General features: G+C 49.8%; 1 protein-coding gene across 1 annotated transcript in view; it reads right to left on the reverse strand.

Moving 5' to 3' along the window:
- Positions 1 to 23,745, reverse strand: part of Ptprn2 (protein tyrosine phosphatase receptor type N2) — a 725,488-nt gene that overhangs the window by 81,839 nt on the left and 619,904 nt on the right. The window contains exon 14 of the mRNA XM_032908352.1: positions 11,489 to 11,683. Coding sequence (XP_032764243.1) covers positions 11,489 to 11,683 — 195 coding nt within the window. The remainder of the gene's footprint in view (positions 1 to 11,488; positions 11,684 to 23,745) is intronic.

Here is a 23,745-nt window from a genome sequence, read left to right on the forward strand (position 1 = left end):
AGCAGCCTTTTATATTCTGTGCCAGTGATGTAGTCATTACGATTTTCTGATGAAGTTTTTAGGAAGAATAAAGAATTCCAGCAAGTGCTGCGAGGTTACCCAGGACAGTGACACAGGCGGGGGCTTTGTTTCACGAACGGTTAGGATACTGGATTCTCTAACACGTTAGAGAATATTTGCAGAGATTTTGAACGTGTCCACTGGAAGCAGAGAGCTTTGATTTTTTATCTTTCTAAAGCTAACAGGCTACATGCTCGTGAGAAATAACGTACAGTCAAAGAAAAATGACTCTGAACCAGTAAGACAACATTACACAAAACCCGAACCCGTGTGCTCAATTCTCCACCAGACAGAGGACTTAAGCCCTGGGAGGGTCTAGCTGTCTCCTCCACCTCCTCAGACCTTCCTAGAAAAGGAAAATGGCTAAAAAAGTCAGTGAAGTCGAAAGTTAGTCTGCAACCCAGAAGGCCCCCACCACACAGTCGCATCCGGTTATCCCAGACAAGTACCTGCACGAGGGCCAGTAGAGTACCTGACAGCATGAATGTTCACATTTTACGGTGAAATTTAGAGTGAAGACCATCACCTATTCTTAATCTGTTCCTAGCTTAATGCCAGTCATATTGTGAGGTGCCCAGATCACAAGCCACATATTTACCAAGCTTGACAGGTGAAGTAAGAGTGACTGCCAGTGTCCTCCTGCCTACGCCACCTGGTTATCTTCCAGGCCAGTGCTGCACACAGATGCAATTTCCTCCCGTGCTCACCTGCTGCCTGAGATGTTGCTCCTCCTCATTTCCTCTTCTTTTTTAAATATGAGATCTGTATGTGGCCCTTGGCTAGCCTGGATTCTCTATGTAGAGCAGGCTGGCCTCGAACTCACAAAATATTCATGCCTATGTCTCCCGAGTGTGGGGGTTAAAGGCTTGTGTGCATTGCCTGGCTTCTTTGAGGACTGCCGCTGTAAGGTAAGACTGTCTTCTGGGCACGGAACACGAGGGTGGTTTTTAGATGCAGCAGTTAGTAGGACGCAAGATTCCACGCAGAACAGTACTTCACTGCACCCTGTGTTTAATCCGCACACAGTGTTTCTAGTAACATGAAAATCGAGAAAGCCTCGAGTGTCTTCCTCTGCAAGACATCTCAAGACCCTACAGACATTGGGAAAATGGTAGCCAACCCATTTACAAAACTGAGGGCCATGTCCAGGAATACAGAATGAAGAGGAGAGAAGAGGCACCCAAATCCTTGAGAGAGGGGAGGGGCAACGTAATTGTCTCCACCTAAAACTAGGATCTGTATATAAAGAAAGACCACCACCACCACCACCACTACCACCACCACCACCACCACCACCACCACCACCAAAACCAAACCAAACCAAACCCTACAGGAGGCAGGGAAGCAATATGAGACTCCATATAAGCCAGAACCCTGTGGGGCTTGCATGCTCAGTGAAGAGGTGCACAGCATGTCTGTTCCCATGGAAACGGCAATGTTCTGAGACATTTAAACCTTATCTACAATTAAGGTTCAAACCAACCACATCTGGGCACATCTGGGACGCTCAGGTGAATATCAACGAGGAAAATTGGCCCTGTTTTCATGATAGTCTGCAGTGTTTGACAAACACACATAAACTACCTCACGAAGTGGTAACTTTAGCACAGGGTCACACAAAAAAATCCTGAGGTCCAAGCCCTCTCTAAGGAGCTCCAAGTCTGAACATGGCAAGATGACAGCTGCCCCAGGCACAAAAGCAAACAGGCCAGAGAGGAGAGGCCTTGGGAGCTTGGGAAGAAGAATCACACGACGTGTTTGCTTGTCCCCCTCGAAGGTATTAAAAGTAAAAACCAACGACACTGACGACCACACCAAGCAGGTGTGAAAGTGAACTGAACAGATGCAAGCAAAAAGATACTCTTTGAAATTACAAGTACAGTGGGTGGGCTAGATTGCAGTTGATACTGCTGAAGAGAGGTCTCAAGTACTGGAGGACAGGTTTAGGGAAGTCCCTGTGAACACAAGATAGAGATAAAGAGCGAAGATATGAAAAAGATTTAAGAGATAGGGATGCCCAATATACTTCTACTACAGGAGAGGATGACAAGAGAGTCAATTTTAAATAACAAATGGCGGAATGAGGATATTAGCTCAGTGGCAGAGTACTTACTTACATGTATAAGATCCTAGACTCAATTCTTACTACAGAAAAACAGAATTAACAGAAGGCAAGAACTCTCAGACTGAGGGATCACAGTAGGTTTGGGGTGGGGGGGATAAAGTTCCGATAAACTGCCCCTAAGTTCTTACCTTTATACCCATAGATTACACCAACCTCTCAACCCTCATCGGAGAGGTCTCCTTTTGTGGTAGAAGGCAAGGAAGACAGAGACCCATGGTCTCAGAGAGACTGTATATGCTTTAAGTAGATGGTCCTGCACTTATGCTCTTATAGGCAGTGCTAGGGGACTCGGTGGGTTTCCAGACAAGGCATGTGAAGTGGGAGGAAAAGTGGGAAGGATCTAGGGGAGACGTGGGAGGGGAGGAGCTAGAGGGCTGGACCCATCCTTGGTCCTGTTTCACAGATGAGAGATGTGGAGACCATGATGTTTATGTCACCCTAGACACAGTGTCCCTGGCTCTGTGGCATCATTTTCTCTGCGCTGTCCTTTCTTGCGCCAGGAGAGGACACCATCTGTGGACTATGACTGAGGCCCTCTCCTTCAATGGATGCTGTCTCTTAATGCTCTTCCCTTCCAGCAAACAGACAGGATATTTGAGGAAGGGAACGCTGGCCTTTTGGGTCAGTGAACCTCGGTAATTCGTGTGGACGGGGTCGTAGATCCACACGCTGCTGCCCAGTGGCCTGCTTCTTCTGCAGGTCTCCTAATCACAAATAGCCCTGAGTGTCCTGTGAGCTGAGCCACTTGTAGGGTTTCCTCCCTGTTCCACGGGGTTGCTTCTTAGCAACAAAGACCTTGTGGCAACCTCCACCGAAGTCCGGTGAAGGAAGGGGTCTCCCAGCAAAGCTCACGGAAGTGCTTGGCTCTAGCTCTCCTTTCTCCAGCTTTTCACCCTAAACTGAGTGTAAGCTTCCCAAGAGCGAGGCACCGGTCATTTCTATTGAGAGCACACAAAGGTGGCAAACACCGGGCAGTTACACCCCCTCACAATGTTTGCAGAGCTGCGGGGTACGATGGAACCTCAGTATGTACATTTTACAAATCACGCTAATCTTTAAGTGCGTGAGCGGCCTGAGCAGCCAGGGGTCTCCGTTGCAAGAGCAGAGCTGTCTTTCAACCCAGCTCAGGGTGCCTACAAGCCATGGCTATGGAGATACCAAGTGGACCCAGCGCGTACCTCTGGGATTGGCTCACCTGCCAGATCTATGGAGGATGGCCCGGTCAGCTTGCAGGCATCTCTGTCACCAGCATTCAGGAAGCCCGAGACGAGTGACACCTTTGGGTCCTGTTTCAGACACAGGTTTCCCGGCTTCCCCTGGTGAGTGTCGTTTGTGAGGCTGCTGGTTCCAGCCTTAGCATGTTGATTTTTATTTTTACTTCACTCAGCGGATACTCCTAGAATGTTTATTTATTCTGCTTCACTCGCCTCATGTACTACACGGTCCACGAAGAGTGGAAACGGCAGAAGGCGACAATGAGGAAGAGCTTAGGATCAGAGGTGCCTGATCCACCCATCACCCCCACACCCACCCGACGCCCGTCACGATCCACCTGGGGCGGCTGTGCTCTTTTTACGCGTCTTCCACAGAGTCTTCGTGTGCCACCCACCCTCAGGAGACAAAGCTACCTCAGCCTGCGGGGTGCATAAGCCATGGCTGGGCCTTACTGTGTGCCTCACTCGCTCTGGTTGAAACTGGCCCGTGACATTTTTCTTTAAGTAGCCAGATACAAAGCAGAGGAGGTGAGAACAGAAATCCAGAAGGCGGGCAAGCTCAGTATCAACAACTCTAATGCTTTATATAGCCAAGTAGATGTTCAGATCGGATTTTTTTAATAACAAAAAGAACCCTGCCTTTTCACACCCAAACCACAAGATGGCCGCCGAATAAAGAAGAGTCCAATCAATACTCTGTCTCTATTACACCCAGGCCACCCGTACAGAGCTGGCACCCCAGTCCTGACCATAAGAGGCCTGGAGGTTACCCCTTAGGAGGGTCCAAAGGTATTTTCCGTCATAGCAGCAGGAGATCCGCAGAGGTAGCCCATGGGAAGTGTGGGTGGCAGTGTAGGATAACTTTGCTGATGGGGCTCCTGTGGCCCATGAGGCTGGCAGCAGGTGCCTACAGCCTCCTTTCCCCCACACGCTCTGGGTTCCCTGCTCCTCTATGAGCACTGGCTGGCACTCTACAACTTGAGCTAGCCTGATGCAAATGAGCCTCCTGAACTGCCTTAGGACCCTAATGAAGGCTGTGCGTTCTTCATCCATGGGAGTCAGTACCAGAATGATACGGGATGAGTGGCTTGGCTCTCTGGAAAGCAGTGGGATTTATCACAGCTCACCCTGCAGCCAGAGAACATCCTGTCACCAGAACCTGTGGTCGACGACACAGGGAGGGAGGGCTTAGGACTCGCTCAGCTTGCCTGGGGTGTGGGGGAGAAAGACATCCTCATGAGCTGTGACTGTAAAGGCTTGATGCTGAGGGCAGGCCTTGGGGGAGAGCCTACCAGGCCTCATCATGGGCTTCTGGTCTCTAGGACCACACGACTTAACTCCTATCTTAAGCTTCAGTCCTAGCAGACTGGGATCTGAAGCTAAAGGCCCAGCACAGCCTCCCACACGCCTTCCAGAATGTTCTTTTCACTGGTACCTGGGAAGTGGGTGTCTGTACCAGAGCGGCCCTGCCCTGAGTCAGTGTAATTCAGTCTTGCACACAGAAGCGAGTGCGTCTGAGACACCCGGATGCGCACTTACACGGCAGCTTATGACATAATTCTGACAAGACCGGATTTTTTCTGTTTGTTCTTTGTCCTTAAACTCTGCCCTAGAGAATTGATTTCTGCCTCTTCTGGGATGGCAGCACTGCCATCCAGAAGGAATTGTTGGGGCTCACGCCATGTTGGCCACAGGCATGCAGTAGGGGCTCATGCAGATTTCTGTTTAAAGGACCAGCTCCTGGTTCCCAGCCCACCTTCAGCGCTTAGGAGGACATGAGCAGGAAGGAGCAGAGTACTGTGTCAGTGGTCTGAGGCCAACAGGGCCAGATTGAAGAAAGACTCTATGTTCTATACCTGTGACTATACCTCATGCCCGGCCGCATACCCTGAGTTGACCCCCGTGCCCTGAGCCCAATCCTGCATCTTGAGCCTGGTTTCATTCTGAACCTGACCCAACATCTCAAGCCCAGCCTCATACCCTAAGCCTAGACACCCTGCCTCTCGGTCCATGGCTGCTCTGGGAGGTCCTATCCTGTACTGACCTCTGGTCATCTACAGTGTGGTCACGGGTTGCTTTGTACCTCTAGACCTTTGGTTTCTCCATCTGAAGTCCACGAGATAAGGGCATGACCCAGTGGCTCTCAGCAGACCCCTGTGCTTTGCTGGTGCTCAGGGGCTGTCTTCTGTTCTCTGTTTAGTGGTGAGAAGCCGTCGGTAACCATGTTGGAACTTTTGGTGCTTTGTGATTTTACATCTGCTCTGGCCTTTATGGTCCTCATCTGTGAAATGGGCTCAGCCTTGGGTCTTGCTTGGTGGGTTTCTAGGAATTGTACTATACAATGACTCAAAGGAGCTGGTCACTGTGAAGAGTAAGGGGACCCAGGCCTCTGTTCCACTTTGTCTTCACTGTGAGCATAAAAGTAGTTTTAAAATATCCACATTCATGTTGCTTCCCTTCACTAAGCCCTGTGGGCCCAGCAGCGGTGAATACTCACTTTGTTTTGCACACATTCACGCCCCGGAGGTTCCCAGCTCTTGATACCAAGCAATCAACTGATATTTTCTCATGACTGCCCCTCGGCACACACATCCACACCATTCCCACCCCCTTCCACGATGCTTTGTTGACTCAAGCAAATCTTAGGATGCTGTAAGGTTCTCAGCTCCTCACGAGGCCAGTCGTGTGGAAACATCTCCCCACAGAAGGCAGGCACAGTATGGGAATATCGTAAACCCTAGTCTGCATCACTATCTTAAGTGATGGTTTCTCCGGAAGGCAGGTTCCCACACTTTGGTGGTATTAGGACAGTCCCAAAAGGTCACTTTAGTGGCTGTCCTTGTCACAGAGTTCTGTGAGCTCTGACCTCCCGTGAACATCTCACACCATGAGCATTGATTAAGAAGAGCTCGAGCCGTACTGGTGACTGTCTCCGGTTCATTACCCACGTGGCTTGCACCCTGTCAGCCTCTACTCACCTTCCTCACCTAATCCAAGATGGCTGCCCCTGCTCTGCCCCTCAACCCACTTCTTACCAGGTAGCCCAGAGCGGCTGCTGTCGGGGAGGAGTCTGGGATACCAGGACCATTCCCCGAGCTCCTTCAAAACTAACTGAAGTCTTGGTTGTTTTGTTGCTGCTGCTTAACTTTTGTTTTCTTCAGGCAGAGCCTTTCTGAGTAGCCCAGGTTTGTTTCAAACTGGCCATTCTCCTGCCTCAGTCTGAGAGTACTGGGGTTTTAAGTATATGCCACCCACTAACTTTGTGTGTGAGAGTGTGGTGTATGTATGGGGGTTTGTGCACTTGTGCAGAGGCCAGAGGAAGTTGTTGTGCATCCTATTCTGTCCCTCTTTGCCTTGTTATTTTAAGATGAGATCTCTCAGTGACCATCAAGCTCAGGCCGTCCTCCTGTCTTCCCCATGGTCCCCCCATGCCTGGGGTTACAGGCTGTGCACAGCCATGTCTAGCTGGTTTGTTTGTTTGTCTTATGTTGGGGCTGGGATCTGAACTCAGGATGTCATGCAGCAAACACTCTTACCACTGAGCCATCTCAACAGCCCTCAAACTTGGAATCCTATAAAAAGCATTATTGTTTAATATTATGGAAAGTTTATAGGGTAGGGCCCATTGCTATCTCTTTCTGTCTGTGTGTCTGTCCCAACATCTCTTGATCGTGTTCACACCAATTACCCTCTTTTCTTCTCCCTCCCGTCCCACTAGACCTCTATTCTTCCCAACTGCCCCCCGCCACTATGTGCACACGTATCTTTTCAAAATTTAGGTTCTGTGTACGAGAAGCACCCAGTCTTTGTCCTTCCGAGCATGGCCTGTTTTTCATGATGCTTTCCGATTCCTACAGATAGCATGATTCCATCCTTCTTTACAGCTGACTAATACTCCACCCTAGATCTGAATCACACTTCTTTACCAGTCACCAGCTGATGTACGCATAGACTGGTTCTGTAGCTCGGCTGTTCTGAACAGTGCAAGAATAAGCATAAATGTGTAGATTTCTCTGCATGCTGCTGTAGGTTCCTCTGGGTATACTCCCAGGGCCGTCGTAGCTTTCCTCTATGGTGGTTCTACTTTTAAAACACTTGTGAAAAGTCCTGAAAATTTATTAGTTAGTTAGTTAAAGGCAGGGTATCGCTGTGTAGCCCTGGAACTCCCTACATAATCAGGATGCCTGCATCTCAGAGATCCTCCTGCCTCTGCCTTTTGAGTGCTAGGATTAAAGGTCTGCAAAACCAGGCCCAGCAGAGATTTGTAAATCTTATTACATTTTATTTACTTGCTTAGTGTGCTTGGCTGCGTGGGTGCATACGTGCTATGGTGCCCCTTATTGCCCAGAGGGTGACCGACTGCAGACGTTGGTCTCACCTTCTGTGTGGGTCCTAGGATTGAACTCTGGTTGTCAGTCTTGGTACTGGGTCAGTCTTTACGCACTGAGCCAGCTCACCAGTCCCAAGAGATTTTTGCATGTTTAAAAGTTGCTTTCTTCTGCATGAGGAAGAACGTGCACAGGTGCTTGTGTTTTTGCGTCTGGCTTATTTCCTTTCGGGTGGTGCTTTCTTGTTCCACCATTCACACAGCCAGTGATCCACTGTGGACCACTGTCACGATTTCTCTATCCACGCACAGAGGCTTCTGCCCTCTCGCTCTGAGTGCTGAGCAGTAGTGACGAGAGGTTGGAGGAGGATGGACGAGGGAGAATGGATCTGATGATCATCACGTGCTGTGTGCACGTGCTGACATATCATGCTCCCCGTGCATATGCACAATTAACGTGTTGATCAAAAATAAAATATTTTAGAGGGTAGTCTTGAAGAAAATAAAGACAGAAGAATGATAATAACAAGAACATCAAAGTCTAGCAGTAGAAGGGGCTGGGCTTTCGGAGCGTGGCCTTGGGTGGCAACCTGCCTCCTGTACTCTGTGGCTCCCCTGTGGCTGTAGGTGCTTGGTTCTTCTGCTGGTGACTGCCTGCCAGTGTGGGTGATGCACTGAGAGTGACACAGCCCAGTAAGGTCTCAGTCTGGTGGAAGCTTTTTCCTCCCACATGAGTCTCCCTGACACTTGAGTCCTTGACCTGTGAAGGGACAGCAATTCCAAGGGGTCTTGTTCTTATAATCTAGCATGAAGGTATAGAACATAAAGGAATGTCTGAGGCCAATCCTGGTGGGAAGAGCCACGTGAAACATGGCTTCCCACAGTGGGCTTGCTTGCTGGACCACTTGAGTACCCCATCACAGGGGAAATATTCAGTAACTGATGTATCCCAGTGTTCGATTTTGAGTCAGCATGGCTTTATGGGGTGCACTTATTGCCAACATGGAGTTGAAACCGTTTCTGTTCTTTGTTTTCTTTTGGTCTTTAAAAATAATATTTATTTATGTGTATAGGTGTTTATGTGCCACCTGTGTGCAGTGCCGGCAGAGGCCAGAAGAGGGCGTCAGGTCCCCAGAACTGGAGTTTATGGATGGTTGTAAGCTGCCTGAGGGTGCTGAGGATTGAACTCTTCCTCTGGAAGCAGTGTCTCTCAATCCCTTTCTTTAGTCTTTAAGCTCAAACAACACACTTTGCCCCCATGCTCCATTAGACCAGCGTTGTGACTGAATACCCAGTGGCCCCCTCACTCATCCCTGCCATGCGTTTCAGCTCATTTGTCTTGCCAGCTGGCCAATTAGCAAGCACTTCCCCACTGAGGGTCAGGGTGACTGATCACTGCAATTACCTTCCCTGTAGCTCTAATGAGCCAAGGTCAATTGCAAAGGGCTGAAGCGCATGGCTCCCATAGCCTGTGCAGAGAGGACCAGCATAGGACTTGACCCTGGGCTGCTGGACACATGCTTCCTTGGCCTCAACCCTGGCCCAGACCCATTCTTCTGAAGCCTGAGAGGAGGCTTACAGCTTGTGTTCTAAGCGGCTGGGATCTGGGAAAAGTGCTGAACATTTTGGGCTTCTTGGGTCCTGTACCAGAGAAATTCTGAGGCAAGACCCTCTGTAACCATGACGCCACCTGGAAAGGGAGATAGGACTACTGGGTGTGGAGAAAACAGAGATCTAAGGCATAACCCAGGCCTTCATGGCTTCAGTGACTGGATAGTCCTGCCTCCTGGTAAGCATCCTGGGAGAAGGTATTCGGTCACAACTCCTGCTGTGGAAGCTGTAATTCCTTGAAATACCTCACTCCCTGGGGCTTACAGTCTGGGCAAAGGGAATTAGAATGGGTGAAAGGGACCTTCACAGGTCTGAATGAATTCCTAGATTCCAGTGTGGAAGGTGGATAAAGCCATGACTATGTTCGGGAAGATGCCGGATGAGCTCTAGTGGTACCATTGGTCTCTACCTAGGCTGCCATGCTTTAGGTCAGAGAGGTCTTGGCTAATTGTAGGTTGAGCTCCCCCACTCCACCCCAACTCCCTCCACTGCAATCAGAATTCTCACTTGTGTCCAAACACGGTTTCTCTTTTTAAAAAAAATGGATTTCATACATCACATAGGCATCACTAAGTTGTAACTGAAGTCGAGAAATGAATGCCAGATCACAAGTACTGAAGTGAACCACTATTGATGAGCACACGTACTGACTCCTTCACCCCAGCACGTTTGCTGTGGATCTGCTCTGCTCAGCTGTGGTTCTAGAAGGGATGACTGTCCGAGCCCTTGGGAAGTCAGATCTAAGTTCAGTGATCGCTGTCTGTAAGGAGGGCATCCGCCACAGTAAGAGGCTGAGGACACTGAACTCCACGGATGTGTACAATGAACAGGAGTCGAGAAGAAACTAGGAGCATGGAATGTCTGCAGAGTAAGTGATAAGCTGTCTTCCCCAGGTGTGGGGAAGTCCTCTCCTGCTGCCTGTATCCCAGAACAACATTGTGCAGTTCTCCTATTTTCAGAAGAAATAGAACCAAGCAGAACAGGGACAAGTCACGGACAGCATATGAGAGGCCATGTGTCATCTGGGGCATGGACTGCTGCCTACCTCTGCCTCTGTATGTCCAACTGGACCTCGGTTAGCAAGATCCCTGAAGCGCTGACTTGGAAACTCACAGAATCTTCTTGGTCAACGTGGCTTCTGCCTGGCCTGTTGGATCCGCCAGGAGACTTGTTAGCAATAGTTTTCCAGCTTCTTGTGGCCACCAGAGCATACTGTGACCAGATAAATCAGCTAAGGAAGGCACTAACCCTAACCCTAGCCTTAGCCCTAGCCTAAGCCCTAGGTAAGAGTATAAAGACAACTTACAGGGCTGTTCTGAGGCAGGAAGGCTACCTGTGCTCCCCTGAGCCATGATCACACAGGTGCTTCTAAAGCAGGGAATTGGACTCTGCCTTCAGGCTAGAAGAGACCCTGATCCCACTTGAAAAATTAACACAGACATGTGTTGTTTGTTTTTGTCCCACGTTCCCTCAACAGTAAGGATGCTCGACATGCTAGGATGGCCAAGGGACAGCCTGAAGAAGCTCTGAGCTGTAGATATCTCTGTTAATGAAACTGGAAAAATATTATACCACAAGGCAGCGCAGACTGCCCATCCTAGATCACTGCAGAGAAAATGTACCAGGGAAAGTCATGGCCCTGCCACGAAGCTATGTATGTCAGCAAACAGGCCTTGAATAGCTCTGGTGACTGACTGAAGACAGCTCACACCTCTTTCTGCCCCCTCATCTTCAGCTTCACAATACCCACGAATGACATTTGTTGATTTAAAAAAAAAAAAAAAAAAAAAAACTCAGACAGCATTTGTTGGGCTGGGAACAGGGTGGAGGAGGCAACAGCCGCATTTTATTCATCAAAAGGCAACAGACTGCCACACACTGGGTTTTAGCCATTGCTAAAAGGCACACATTCCCATCTCAAGTCCAAGGGAGCATGCGTACACGCACACGTGTGTGCTCCAAGCAAGACAGAAAGAGTTCACACCTTTTATGAATATCTAGGACTCACAGAGGAACACTAGCAACTTCTGAGGTTAGGGAGCAGCGGACAGAGGGACACCGGTAGGTAGAACACAACCGTTACAGGGAAAGCACGCCCTGCCTCTGCCTGTCATGCCTTCACAGCAGAACTTTAGAGGATGCAAGCCTTACCAGGATCATGTGGCCAGTAGAGATGTCCATGTTAGACTGGGCAGGCTCCTCCGACCAGGATGAAGTGCTGCTCCGGGCTGAAGGACTAGGCATGGGCCCATCGCTGAGCTGGGATGAGACACTGTTGATGCGGGATGTATGTGGTCCCTCAGAGTGATCCTGTGGCCGAACAGCCATACGTTGGCGGCATAGCTCCTGCGGGACAACCAGAGGCACAGTCAAGGGATCGAGCCTTCAAGAGAGCCTACTCAGTGGTCCTACAGAACCGCAAGCCCACCCTCTCTACCTACCCACTTGGTCCCAGTCTACGCTAGGAAGAATTCATGCTCTTGGCCACTGGACAGACTATAAGGATTCAGCATGCCCATCAGTGTGTTTGGGGCACTGTCCTTAAGCCCCTATGAGATCTACAAGCCACTGAAGGACTCAGCTCTAAGAACAAATGTGACCGTTCACACCTATGCACACACATACACATGTGTACCCATGAGCAGACACAACTCCATCACCACATAGGTTTCTAAAGCAGTCTTTTTGTCTCATTCTGGTCAAGGACAATGCAGCAGTTAGATCGAGTTAGAACCTCTCCTTTCTCATTAGAGTACAGGCTGTGTGGGAGACCAGGAGTCTACTGCAGAGTGGAAACATCCTCAGTCTGGTATTATCTTCTGTCCCGAAACAATCCTACTCTGTACAATGTGAGGATCCCAAGATCCTGGCAGCACAACACTTTGGTGCTGACCTTGACCTTTGGCCTCTAGCTCCCACTTCCGATGGAAAAGAACTCATTCTAGAAGCTTCTGCAAGTTAAGACACAACGAAAATGAAATGGTGTCAGGAGGGAATTGGAAAGTGCATCTGAGCCCGACAGAACAGCAGAAAAAAGACTTGTGCCCTCGCTGCCAGTGTGGACCAAAGGCAGAGGCAGTGGCAGAAGGTCAGAGAACACAAGAATGTCTTCGTCTTATCCCTGGCTTCAGACATCCCCACAGAGGTCGCCATCAATGCAGAGACTGCCCCACCCCCACCTTACCACCTCTCTACAGTAGACGCCCATGCCCTGGCTTCTCTCCCCAACAGGTCTACAACACAGTTCAGCCCCTGAGCTACAGCAGGGGCCTTCACCTGGGGCTGGTGGCCCACATAAGCCTTGAGACTTGAAGGCAACCGAGATGGTGAAGGTTATTATGGGTACCCTGGACATGACAAGAGAGTGGGCAAACCCCAGAAAACAAGACCTGCGTGAGTGGTGAGGCCTCTGACACAAGGGGCCAAAGGACCAGTTTGGCCCAGGCCATCCCTTTTTCTCCATTTACCTGGCTTCTTATTTATTTATTTATTTATTTATTTATTTATTTATTTATTTATTTATCAGCTCACTTTCTGACAATCTCAAAAACAAGGCAGAGCAAACCAACAACAAAGCCCAGAAGGGGTTCTTCTCAGGCTGATGGTGCAGGTTACTAACCTAAGCACATGCACACCTTGCTCTCTTTCTACTCACAGAAGGGCTGCCGTGGATTCTGGCATAGGCGACCGGGAAGAGAGGCTATGTGGTACCTCCTGTGGCTTACAAACTTTAGCTCAGGATGAGATTCAGTGTGCCCTCAGGATGAACCTAGGGGAGGGACACAGGAAGTCATGCTGGCTATGTACCTGTCTGCACCATGAATTAAAGAGGGTGGCCTGAAGAGTAAGTGTTCCCCAAGGGAGCCTAGTCCTGCACAGAATCTTGGCTGGGACGCATAAGCTGTATGTGAAGTTGGGCAAGCCATTTGAAACCTCCAACCCTGGCTTCTTCCCTTCAAAACGGGAAATGCTAGTTGTGAAAGATCAAAAGCTCATGGGTTGAGATGCTTAGTTTGTTGTGTTCCTCAGAGAGAACTGCCTGATGTTAACCAGCGGAACTGACCACACATGGCTGAAATGAATGTCAAAATAGTCCTCTAGGGCTGGGCATGTAGCCCAGTGGGTAGGGTGCTTGCCTGGCATGTGTGAAGCCCTTGTATTCTGTCTTTTGTACCACATAAGCCTGCCATGACAGTGGCCACCTGGAATCTCAGCCCTGGGGAGGCAGGAAGGGACGGAGTCTGTCTGTCTGGATGAGGGGGTGTAGTAGCTGGTGAGTAGGTGGTTGGCTGGGGACGATGCTGTGTGAAGCCTGGGAGTTAAATCAGGGGAAACATAGGAGCCATGTCCAGAGCTCCCAGCCCACACTGACCTCCACTGGTGTGCAGGGAGGCAGCTGTGGAGGCATCGGGTAGGGCTTTTCTAAGTTCATGTGGTTTTCAGGAGCCCGTGGGTGAGCCCACAAGGGTCAGCATTTCCACAGAGCTGCCCCGAGGATGCATGAGATACAGCATAATGGATAGAGACAGGTCTGGAATGGAGCGGAGGGCTGTAGGACCTGTTTGTCTCCCCCTCACCCTATTGACTTGTAGGATACACATCCGTAATCACCCACTATATCATAATGCGTGGGGCCAAAATTCCTTCACTTTGGACGCCTGGCTTCAGCACTGCCTGTATGAACATGAACATGCTGCCTGACCACTCTGTGCCTCGGTTTCCCCTTTTGTAAAATGTGACAGCAGAACCAACTTCACGGTTGTGGAGGGTTAAATAGCCCAGGTGCGGTAGCACACTTGTGATCGCATCACTGGGGAGGCTGAGGCAGAGGGCCATTCAGGCCTTCCTCACACAGCCAGCTGTGGTAAGATCTGGTCTGAAAACCAACAAAGACTACAGATCACTGAGGGCTCGTCTGGCACAGGGAGGCACTCACGCCATTGTTTCGCTCATCCCTTGGAAGGGAGTCTCAGGTCTGATCTCCCTGAGCTCACAGAACATACAGAGTTGGGCACAGACGTGAAGGATTACTGCTAAGAGCACACGCTGGGCCCTCACAAGCAGCATGGTCTTGAGCCACCAGGAGAGGCCCACTACTGAACAGCTCCTGAGGAGGAGACACTAGGGCAGCCTTGCACTACCTTGTGAAGGAGGGTCTCCGTGCTGAGCTGGCACAGAATGGCAGCATCCGAGGGGAAGCAGCTGGGTTCTCTGTCTCTCTCTGATGGTGGCACTGCTCGAAGACACGGTGTTGAATCTTCATTTAAGCAGCTCTGATCTACCCGCCTCTTCATGGCACACATACTCTTAGGAATAAGCCTTCCAGCTCCGCTTTGTCTACGGAATACCCTGCGTTTACCATACGGCCTCTCTTGCTTAGCAGAATCTGAGAAGAAATGCCCCCAGAGGCTTGACTGACCTTGGAAAAATGCTTCTCCCCAGTTGGAAAGATCACTGTGCATAAGGCTTGCCCTGGTTCAAACAGTGACTTCATAGTCCTCAATGTACCCTAGACATCTCTGCAGCACGTGCCACATTAGGATTATTCTCTTGGTTACACACTGCCCACGCCTGGCCCAGGACAAGGTTACCTGCATCTGTTGTACCTGGCCACAGTGGTCTTCCCGAAGCTGCACCAGCCAGTCTATGAGACTGCAGTGCTGTGAGGATTGGGCACACGTAGATAAAAACCATATCAGTGATGTAACAAACACATCCAGGACGAAGCCTGGGCTGGTGTGTCTGTGTGTGTGTGTCTGTGTATGTGTGTGTGTCTGTGTGTGTCTGTGTGTGTGTCTGTGTGTCTGTGTGTGTGAAGGTGTGCTACTGGTCAGCTGGTAGAGCGGTTCTGAGCATCTTAGTCACATAAAAAGCTTCATCCCGCATGGCCTCCTGTAGATCACTGTGGACAGTGATTCCTTGCTGTCTTGATAACAGTGGAAGGAAGAAGGGAGTTGTCCAATGTTTTGTCCTTCACCTTAGTTTATAAATTAACAGCACAAAGACTGTATAGTTTGGGGTTTCCTTGTACTGCACTTCAACACTCAAGAGTTTTTCCAAGGAAAATGTTTGTACTTTTCATCTCAATGGAAACAACGTGGCCTGCTTCTCAGGCATATGTATACCCATGTGACAAGTATGTGTGTGTATGAGACATGTGTGTGCATGTGTGTGCATGTGTGTTTGTGTGCTTGTGCATTTGTGTGCTTGTGTGTGCGCGTGTGTGTGTCTGCATGCACATAAGCCAGAGGTCAATGTCAGGCAGGGTCTTCTTCTACCTCTTCCTTTTTAAAGATAGGGTCTTACTTTGGTAGCCTTGGTTGGTATGGAACACACAGACCTTCACCTGCCTCTGTCTCCCAACTGCTGCTAGAGTTAAAAATCATCAGGACCAACTCCGCCTTACTTTTTTGAAATAGGATTGCTCACCAAAATTGGAGCTGTCTGATTTGGCAAAGCTAGCTAGTTAATTATGGAGCCCTAGGGATCCTCTTGTCCCTGTCTCTTTCATGCTGGCAACCCATCCACGCATCACCACACCTGGCTTTTTACAATCGCCAGGATCCAAACTCAGGTTCTCAAGCTTATTTGGCACCAACTTTGCCGAGTCTATTGATCCGTAAAAAAAAAAAAAAATAATAATGGCCCAAGCTTGCTCCGCACAGATCTAAGCATCTGGTCTAGTTTAGGTGTGAATACTCCCGTGTTCCCTTCCAGAACTGGGAAGCCATAACACATACAGCCTCTGCGTGCCGTGCTGCTGTGTCCTTCATTTGAAGAGCGCTGTCCACACCCGGGAGGGCAAGCACCCACACGGAGTGACAAATGCCTGCAGGTAAGGATGAAAGTCTGAGTGAGCACAAACATTTCCGTTGTAGGGATTTGAAGTTATGGCCTTTGCAGCCATCCCGAGGGCGCCGCAGGCGACTAGTGTGCCCCCTCGGTTTGTATCACCTGCACTCATCACACAGTGGTGGTGGCAGTGGTAGGGGCTGTGCTGTGCACACTGGAGGTGTCTGTGGGCAAGTGACAAGCGTGGCATGGGTTGCATGCACGTCCTACAGGTGATGCTCTGAGAAGCGGGTCCAGACAGAACCGTGAAAGAGAAGACAGTCTTCCGAGCAGAAGATGATTGGTGTCGCTAACTACGCTGCAGGAACATACTTGGAGAAAGACTGGAGAATGCCTGACTGTGTCTGAGAACCCTCCTCATCAATAACCTTGGCAGCAAACAGTCCTCTGAATAGAGATTCCCAAGTTATTCTCTAAATGTCTCAAAGAAGAATTCAGCTACGCAGTCTTCTCCAAACCATCGTGTCCAACTCTTCGACAACCCCAGCACTTCACCGGATGTCACTACACCCACTGTGCATATAGAAATAGGCAAATAGGTCTTCCCTTGGATGGACCATGGGCTGTTTGCCCCCTTAATTTAACAGGAAAAAAACTTCCTAATAGATGCAAATTTTGGGTGAAGTCTGGTCATTAACAAAGATTCCATCTGTGAACAGGGACATCACTTCAGTGAGACAAGCCCAGGGCTATCAGAGCAACCTAGAGTTTACCAAGAAGACAGCCATCTTCCTAGCTGCTCATGACTCAGCAGCCAACAGGTGGCTGATTGCTCAGGAGTGAGGAAAGCCCATTTAACCAGGACACTGTCAGCCTCAGATGTTACTGTAGGACCAGGGGCAGCTCCCAGAATTCCTTCAGATGTCCCACCCAAACTGAGACCAGGAGCAGACAGCTTGTGTTGTACCTACCCAAGAAGGCTAGAGCTCACCAAGAGGAGCACGCCTGTGTTTGTCTGTCATCTTCTGTTCTTTCACCCAAATCCTTAGTCTTCAACAGCAAGGAAAAGCCCAAGTATGTAAACTAAAATATATTCCCACATGGCAAAGGGGACCGCTGTGTCACGAAAACAGTGTTTTCAGTATGCATACCTCTGGAAAGGGCTCTGTGTTTTTCTAAAGTGATGTCCGGGTCTGTCTGAAACAGACCCTGTGTCTCTGCAATGGGACCCATAAATGGAGCAAGCGGTTTTCTCCGTGTCTTACTGGAGAGTTCTGTTAGTTTGGTTCCAGATTTTTGGCTGTGTGGTCTCTCCTGTGTTGAGAAGGTTGTCAAGGAAGTTAGGTGTAAGATGTGTCCTAATGAGAAGGGTGGGTACATTGACAGCCATAGATGAAGGAGGTGACTTTGTGGATCGTCCCTGAGGTGACAACTGTCAGTGAGGTGACTTGACTCTGCTCTTGGGAAGCAAGCATCTCAGAGACATCAGTGGGATGAGAAAAGAAAAGTCCACAGAGGATGTGGAACCTCTTACTGGGGAGAGACAAGGACAGGGTAGAATCAAGATCTGTATACACAGTGTGGCATGGTGTTTTAGGATGAGACTCTGGAGGCCCCTGCCCAACTGTGAGTCCCAGCTCTGCTGTCTACATCTGGATGACCATGGGACAAGTTCTCTAAATCTCTGTGGCTTGGTTTCATGATCTGTGAAGTGGGATGGTAATAGGACTCCTCTGGTGGGTTGCTGGGAAGAATCTAAGTTAAATCTTGTGAGGTACAGCACACGGCTTGGTGCCTGCTAAACATTCAGCCAGGGTACCTGTGTCTTGTCAGACACAGAAATGTCAGAGCCCCATGTGCACAGGGAAGGCAGCACCACCAACTGAGGGAATCCATTGTCTGGAGGCCCTTACTCCAGGACACTGCACTGTCATGAGACCAAAGACCCACAGGGCTGTCCCCACTAGAACAAGGCAGCAGCCCCGTATCACAGCCATTCTGACATCTAATCTCTTCACTTAACAAGGACACTATCCACTCCCATTTCCACCCCAATCCTCCAGTCAGCATAGGAAGACAGAGAAGGTTTCAGGTCTACAGGGAGGAAGAGGAGGTCCTAACCATGACCTCCCCAGTGAGTAAGTCAAGGGTTCCAACAAAAAGGTTGCTGTGAGAGATAATACTTCCCTTTCCTCAGAGCCAGCTTATGCTAAAATAGTAACCAAGTACGCTTAAGGCTGAAGTCTGTATGACTTTCAAGTGTGGCTTTACTCTTTTTTTTCCCCCCAGATAATTTTCTAGGATTCTAAAAAAATAAATAAATAAACAAACAAACAAACAAAAAAACCCACTTAACTTCTCTGTAACCTGTGACCTAGCATTTTACCATTTCAGAGCTTCCCACCCGAAGCACAAGAACCACCTGTGGTCTCGCTTAGGTTTCTTACCAACCCTCTGAGGTGGAACTCCGGAAGCCAGAGAGATGCACGTTGGCTGCTGTAGGCTCTTAGCAGCCGCCTTTGGGAAGCCCATGCCTGTGCCCTCAGACGCTTCTGCTGTTTTCCTAAATGCCTTCCACTAATCCTCATGCTGAATTTTGTGTTTAAAAAATGTCTTTAAACATGAGGGGATGGAGAGATGACTTGGTGGTTAAAAGGTCCTGATACTCTTACAGAAGACCTAGACTTGGTTCCCAGCATCCCTGTAGAGCGTCATCACCATCTGTAACTCCTATTCTAAAGGACCTAACACCCTCTTCTGGCCTCTGAGGGCACCAAGTCTTGCATGTGGTCAACACAGAATTGCAAGCCAAGGCTCATACACATTAAAAAAAATCCTACAAATTTTTAATAAAAAATAATTTAATAAGCTTTATTTCTGCTTCGGACGGCTTGCCCTGAAATTACTTTCTGCAGTGAGGGCAAGTACCTGGTTTTACATGCTGTTTGACCTAACTGCGTAGCAGTGTGTGAGCTACAGTATTTTAATATATCCCCATGGCATATGACTCGCCAAGAAGAGTAAGACACATAGGGCCTGCAGCCTGCAGCAATCTCATCCCTGAAGCAAATGTGAAACACCGATCTTTGGGGTGTAGCGTTGTTCCCGTCATATCCAGAGCCCACTGGAGAGACCAGTGTGCAAGCCCAGGGCACTGGGCCCCAAGCACTGTCACCAGTGTCCTGTATGGCCTATGCACAGGCTCTGACTGGAAAGCCGATGCCACCCAGAACAGGTCATCAGGACACGAGGACCCAGAGTCAGCTTACAGAGATGCACACCTGCCTTGTGAAGCCAGCATTGTCTTTAGCCGTACAGCCTTTTGCTTGTGCTCTGTGCTGAGCTCAGGCCCTGGGAGGCTTCTGCAGGGTCCTCCAAGTATTTTATACTTCTTTATAGCACAATTTGCAAAATAAGTTGAATAGGATTCTGGGGGCAGAAATTCATCCATACACACAATAAGCAAATGCCTCATTTCTCAGCCTCTCGTCTGACGGGGAAAATTACAGAGCGGGAATCACTCCCAGAGAAAAGACCTGTCACTCTCAAATTCCAGCAAAAGACCAGGACTACAAAGGCTGGGGGACGCTCCCGCACCTTTCGAGGAACAATCAGCACAAAGCTGTGCCTGACGGAGTGTGCACACAAAGGCCGCCTGGGACTTTTAGGGTTATTGGTAGAGCATAATTAGTAGTAACAGGACAAAAGTAAGGAAGAAACACACAAAGGCACAGAGGAAAAATGGTTCATTACGATGTGCTGGGTGGGAGAAAGGCCAATTACTCTGCAGGTTGGACATAACCCCAGGAGTCCACCCTGAACCCAGTACCCCTGGGGAGCTGCTGGTCTCCTCAGCAAGGACAAGGGCAGTGGGCACAAAGTGTCTTTAGGCACCTGCCAGACCCAATGGTGGAGAAGAGCCCTGTGCTCCCCCAGTCTCATAGGATGAGGGCATGTGACTGACTGCAGGGTGTCCAACCTGAGGAAGGAGAAAACAGGCTGGGACCAGGCAGGGAGGCACTGGCCGTTGATGACTTGTAAGTGGCTTTTACTTTATTCTTTATTTGTTTCATTGGTGCTTACCAATTTGAACATATATTACTACCATAATAAGAAGCCATGTTTAAAATTCATAATGTTCTACGTTCAATGTGACATTTACGAAGCAGTCTCGGACAGGTCTGGGAGGTGTCTTTAGGAATGAGAAAGAACACCCAGAGAGTGTTCCTTATGTAACTATGTCTCCTCCCTCATAGTTTAGCTTTTATGTCATCCTGAACTAATGGTTATGGAGGAGAACTTTCAGTCCTCTTCACAAACATGCATTTCCAAGGCTCTCAACGATAAGAACGGTGGGTGGAGCGAGCCTCCACTGCCTTCCTCACTCAAGGTCAAAGTAACAGCAGGTCTTTTACACACCTGTCCTTGACTTGGCAGAGCGCTCACTCTAAACAGAGCTACTCAGCCATGTGGCTGTCACCTCCTGGTGATGAGGTTCCAGTGCCTCCAACGAGCTCTTTTCTGGTTCTTAGCTTCAAGGTGTCCAATATACACATGCGCTCTTATACTTCCACATGGGCACACACATCAGGAAGCCAGCCTTGCCGCCAGGCTCTGGACCTCTGTCTGCCACCCGCCACCCCCTGGGATTCCCTGTGCTTTAAGACCTGAGCTCTATGGTAGTGTGTGACGGCTGGGTGAGCTGGGGTGCTTCACGGCACTGTGACCAAACAAAACAGTTGCACCGGGACATCAATGTTTGTGGAGCGGTACTGAGTAATACTCCCCATTTCGCAAGATCGTTTCTCACAAATAAAACTTAAAGGCAGACACATTTCAGCTGACATAAGAGAGAGAGCTCTCACCACTCCTCCCAATCCGGAACCGTCTCAGCTGCATCTGACACTGGTAACAGACAACACCGCTCCTGCGGGCACACTGTGCTCCTCTGATGCACATCTCAACCACTCACAGTGCAACCAGGTCTATGGGGTTTCTTCAGTCCACTCTGCCCCCCAAACCAAGGGCAGGGACATTCCTGCTGTGTTGTGGGTTGCCCTGGCGCTGTTTGAGTTCTGATGTTAATTCTTCTTCTTTAAGAGGGGCTGTCCCAAGGAGGAGTAGATTGGGTGATTTCTTGTGAACCTTCTCTCTATTCTAACTGGTCAAATAAAGACTGGCGCCTGTGATTGGGCAGTGGAAGGGAAAGGTGGGGTTGGAGGTTTTTAGGGAATGAGGGTAGTACGAGGAGGACAGGGGAAGAGGAGGTGGAAGGAAGATGGAACAGAACCACATGGCTTGGAGAAGCCACAAGTAGCATAGCTGATGTACAGAGCAGTGCAGTGGTAGATCTGCCCAATCTAGGCGTGCAGCTTGTAAATATTGTAACTGAGTGTGTAGGCTCAAAGGGGGTTGGAGATTTACTGCAGCACCGTCTTCTGTTCCCAGGGTGGAGGACCCACAACAGGGTTTTCAGAAAATACTTGCTTGTAGCACCCAGGTAGGTAGCACACTTGAAGAGTTCTGTACACACCACAGCAGAGAGTAGTCCTTGAAAGAGCCACCGTTCAGAACAGAAGTCAAGTCCTGACAGCAGCCGCCCAAGCTGACTTGATTCTCAGTGGCCCCTGGAGAGGGCTGGGAGTGCAATCTTCTGCCCCACTTCAACGCACCAAAGGTGCAGGGATCTTTTCTGACTTCTAGGCAGCCCAACGCCTGGAGGCGAGGACCTGACACTAAACCACTCCTTCAGCTCAGCAGCTGCCAAAAGTTACTGACTGACACGCCCCAGAGCTGAGCCACAGCACGGTTCTCAAACAGTCCTTCTCTTCCAAGATTTCATCTATCAGGGGGGGCGTCGTAAGGCGACAATGAGGCAACAATTCAATGGGTAAGCATGCTCTTACGCAGTCCGAGGCTAAGATGGGTGTCTACATGAAGTTGCAGTGCTTCACCTGAAAGTGGGAACTTCAGAAACAGAGCGGGGAACACTGAATGTGTTACACCCAGACTCAGGATGCTCCAGGAGGGTGGGTAACACAGAAGCAACTCTTAACTGCAGCTTATAGGACAGGAAAATAAAATCCCCGGCTCCAATGTCTGAGGACTCCCCACACTGGAACTTTCAAGTGCTCCTGGGAGGGCGGGGGGGGGGCAGTGAGGGGATAGTGAATTCCAAGCTCACCAGGGCCCCAGAGTCTCAGCCAAGGAAGCCAGCCTTGGACATTCATGGCTCAGTTTCAAATTCAGACAGTTTGAAATAGCCGAGTCAGTGGGAAATCAATCATTTGTCTTTGGGGGGAAGCATGGGCCTGCTGTGGAGAGTCTGGGCCCTTCCTAGCAATTCTGTTTGGTAAAAGGCAACGGGCAATCACCACTGACATCTGTAGCATACTTCTCACACACTTCCAGACTCCGGGAATCACGCACGGCGGGTTTCAAGGTTTTGGAAATGGCCTCCCTGAACAGCGGCTCTTTACACATCAATATCTTAGTTCAGTGTATTGACCGTTCTTCATTGATCACCCACAGGCCCCCTGCCAGGTGCTGCAGACTGTGCAGATGCGGCCCTTGGGGGGGAAACCGAGGCGGGTCTTAGCCCGGTGCTGGAGGGAGGGCGGGTCAGACAGGAAGAGTGGCAACTGCACGTGTACATGAGCAGGGCTATAAATGGGGAGGGTGTGAATGGGGGGTGAAAGCCACAGGACTCAGCCTGGTGTTCAGATGAGGTTAGTCCCCTGGGCCAGGATGGGGTCTCAGCACGCAGGGCTGACAGATGGGAATGGTGGGCACTGAGGAGAAGCTGGGCCTCCCCAGGGCGGGGGTCAGAACAAAGGCTCAGAGCACAAGAGCACAGGAGTGGTTTGAGGCTGGGAGAAGAGAGGCCTAGGACACAAAAGGTATTCAGGCTTCCATTCTGCCGTTGCTTAATTAAGCCAAAGGGCAGGGCCATGGAGAGGGTGTGTGTGTGTGTGTGTGTGTGTGTGTGTGTGTGTGTGTGTGTGTGTGTGTGTGCAGAAGCAGCTGCTCCAGGACTCATCAACCCCCTCCCCCTTTTCCCTCTCCATCCTCTCCACCAAAGCAGATCTCAGTGAGCACAGGAGTGCCTGGGGTGTGAGTGTGTGTGTGTGGGGGTGTGTGTGTGTCAGGTGGCTGTGTGCAAATCCCTGCCCGGGGTTTCATGTCCACAACACTACGGAGGGTCCCTCAGCACCTGAGGGAAGGCAAGGGTGAGGAAACAGGAAGCCATGGTGGGTGCAGCTCCATTTCAGGGCCAAAGTAGCAGCTCAAGAAACATGGTGGATCTCTCTGCTCCTCAGTTTCACTTGGGGAGGGAGTCCCTTAAAGCTTAGCATTTTTATGCTCCAGTGAATCTGGTAGCGGAGAAGAAAGCCACAGGGGTCTGGGTGGGGTTGGGATAACAGGGAAGTCTGCAAAGGAAGGATGATTTCCATCTCAATTAATTGTCCCGGTTCAATTTTCTCCTGCTTAAAACTTTCTGTCTCTGCAGGGCACTGGGTGTGCTTGCCCAGTGCTTCCCCACGGACTGCATCGCTTTGCTCCTGGACATCTGATTCCTGGCTTCAATGTGTTTCAGGGCCTATACAGGAGTGTTC

The sequence above is a fragment of the Rattus rattus genome, chromosome 7 (assembly GCF_011064425.1).
Source record: "Rattus rattus isolate New Zealand chromosome 7, Rrattus_CSIRO_v1, whole genome shotgun sequence".
Taxonomy (NCBI): Eukaryota; Metazoa; Chordata; class Mammalia; order Rodentia; family Muridae; genus Rattus; species Rattus rattus.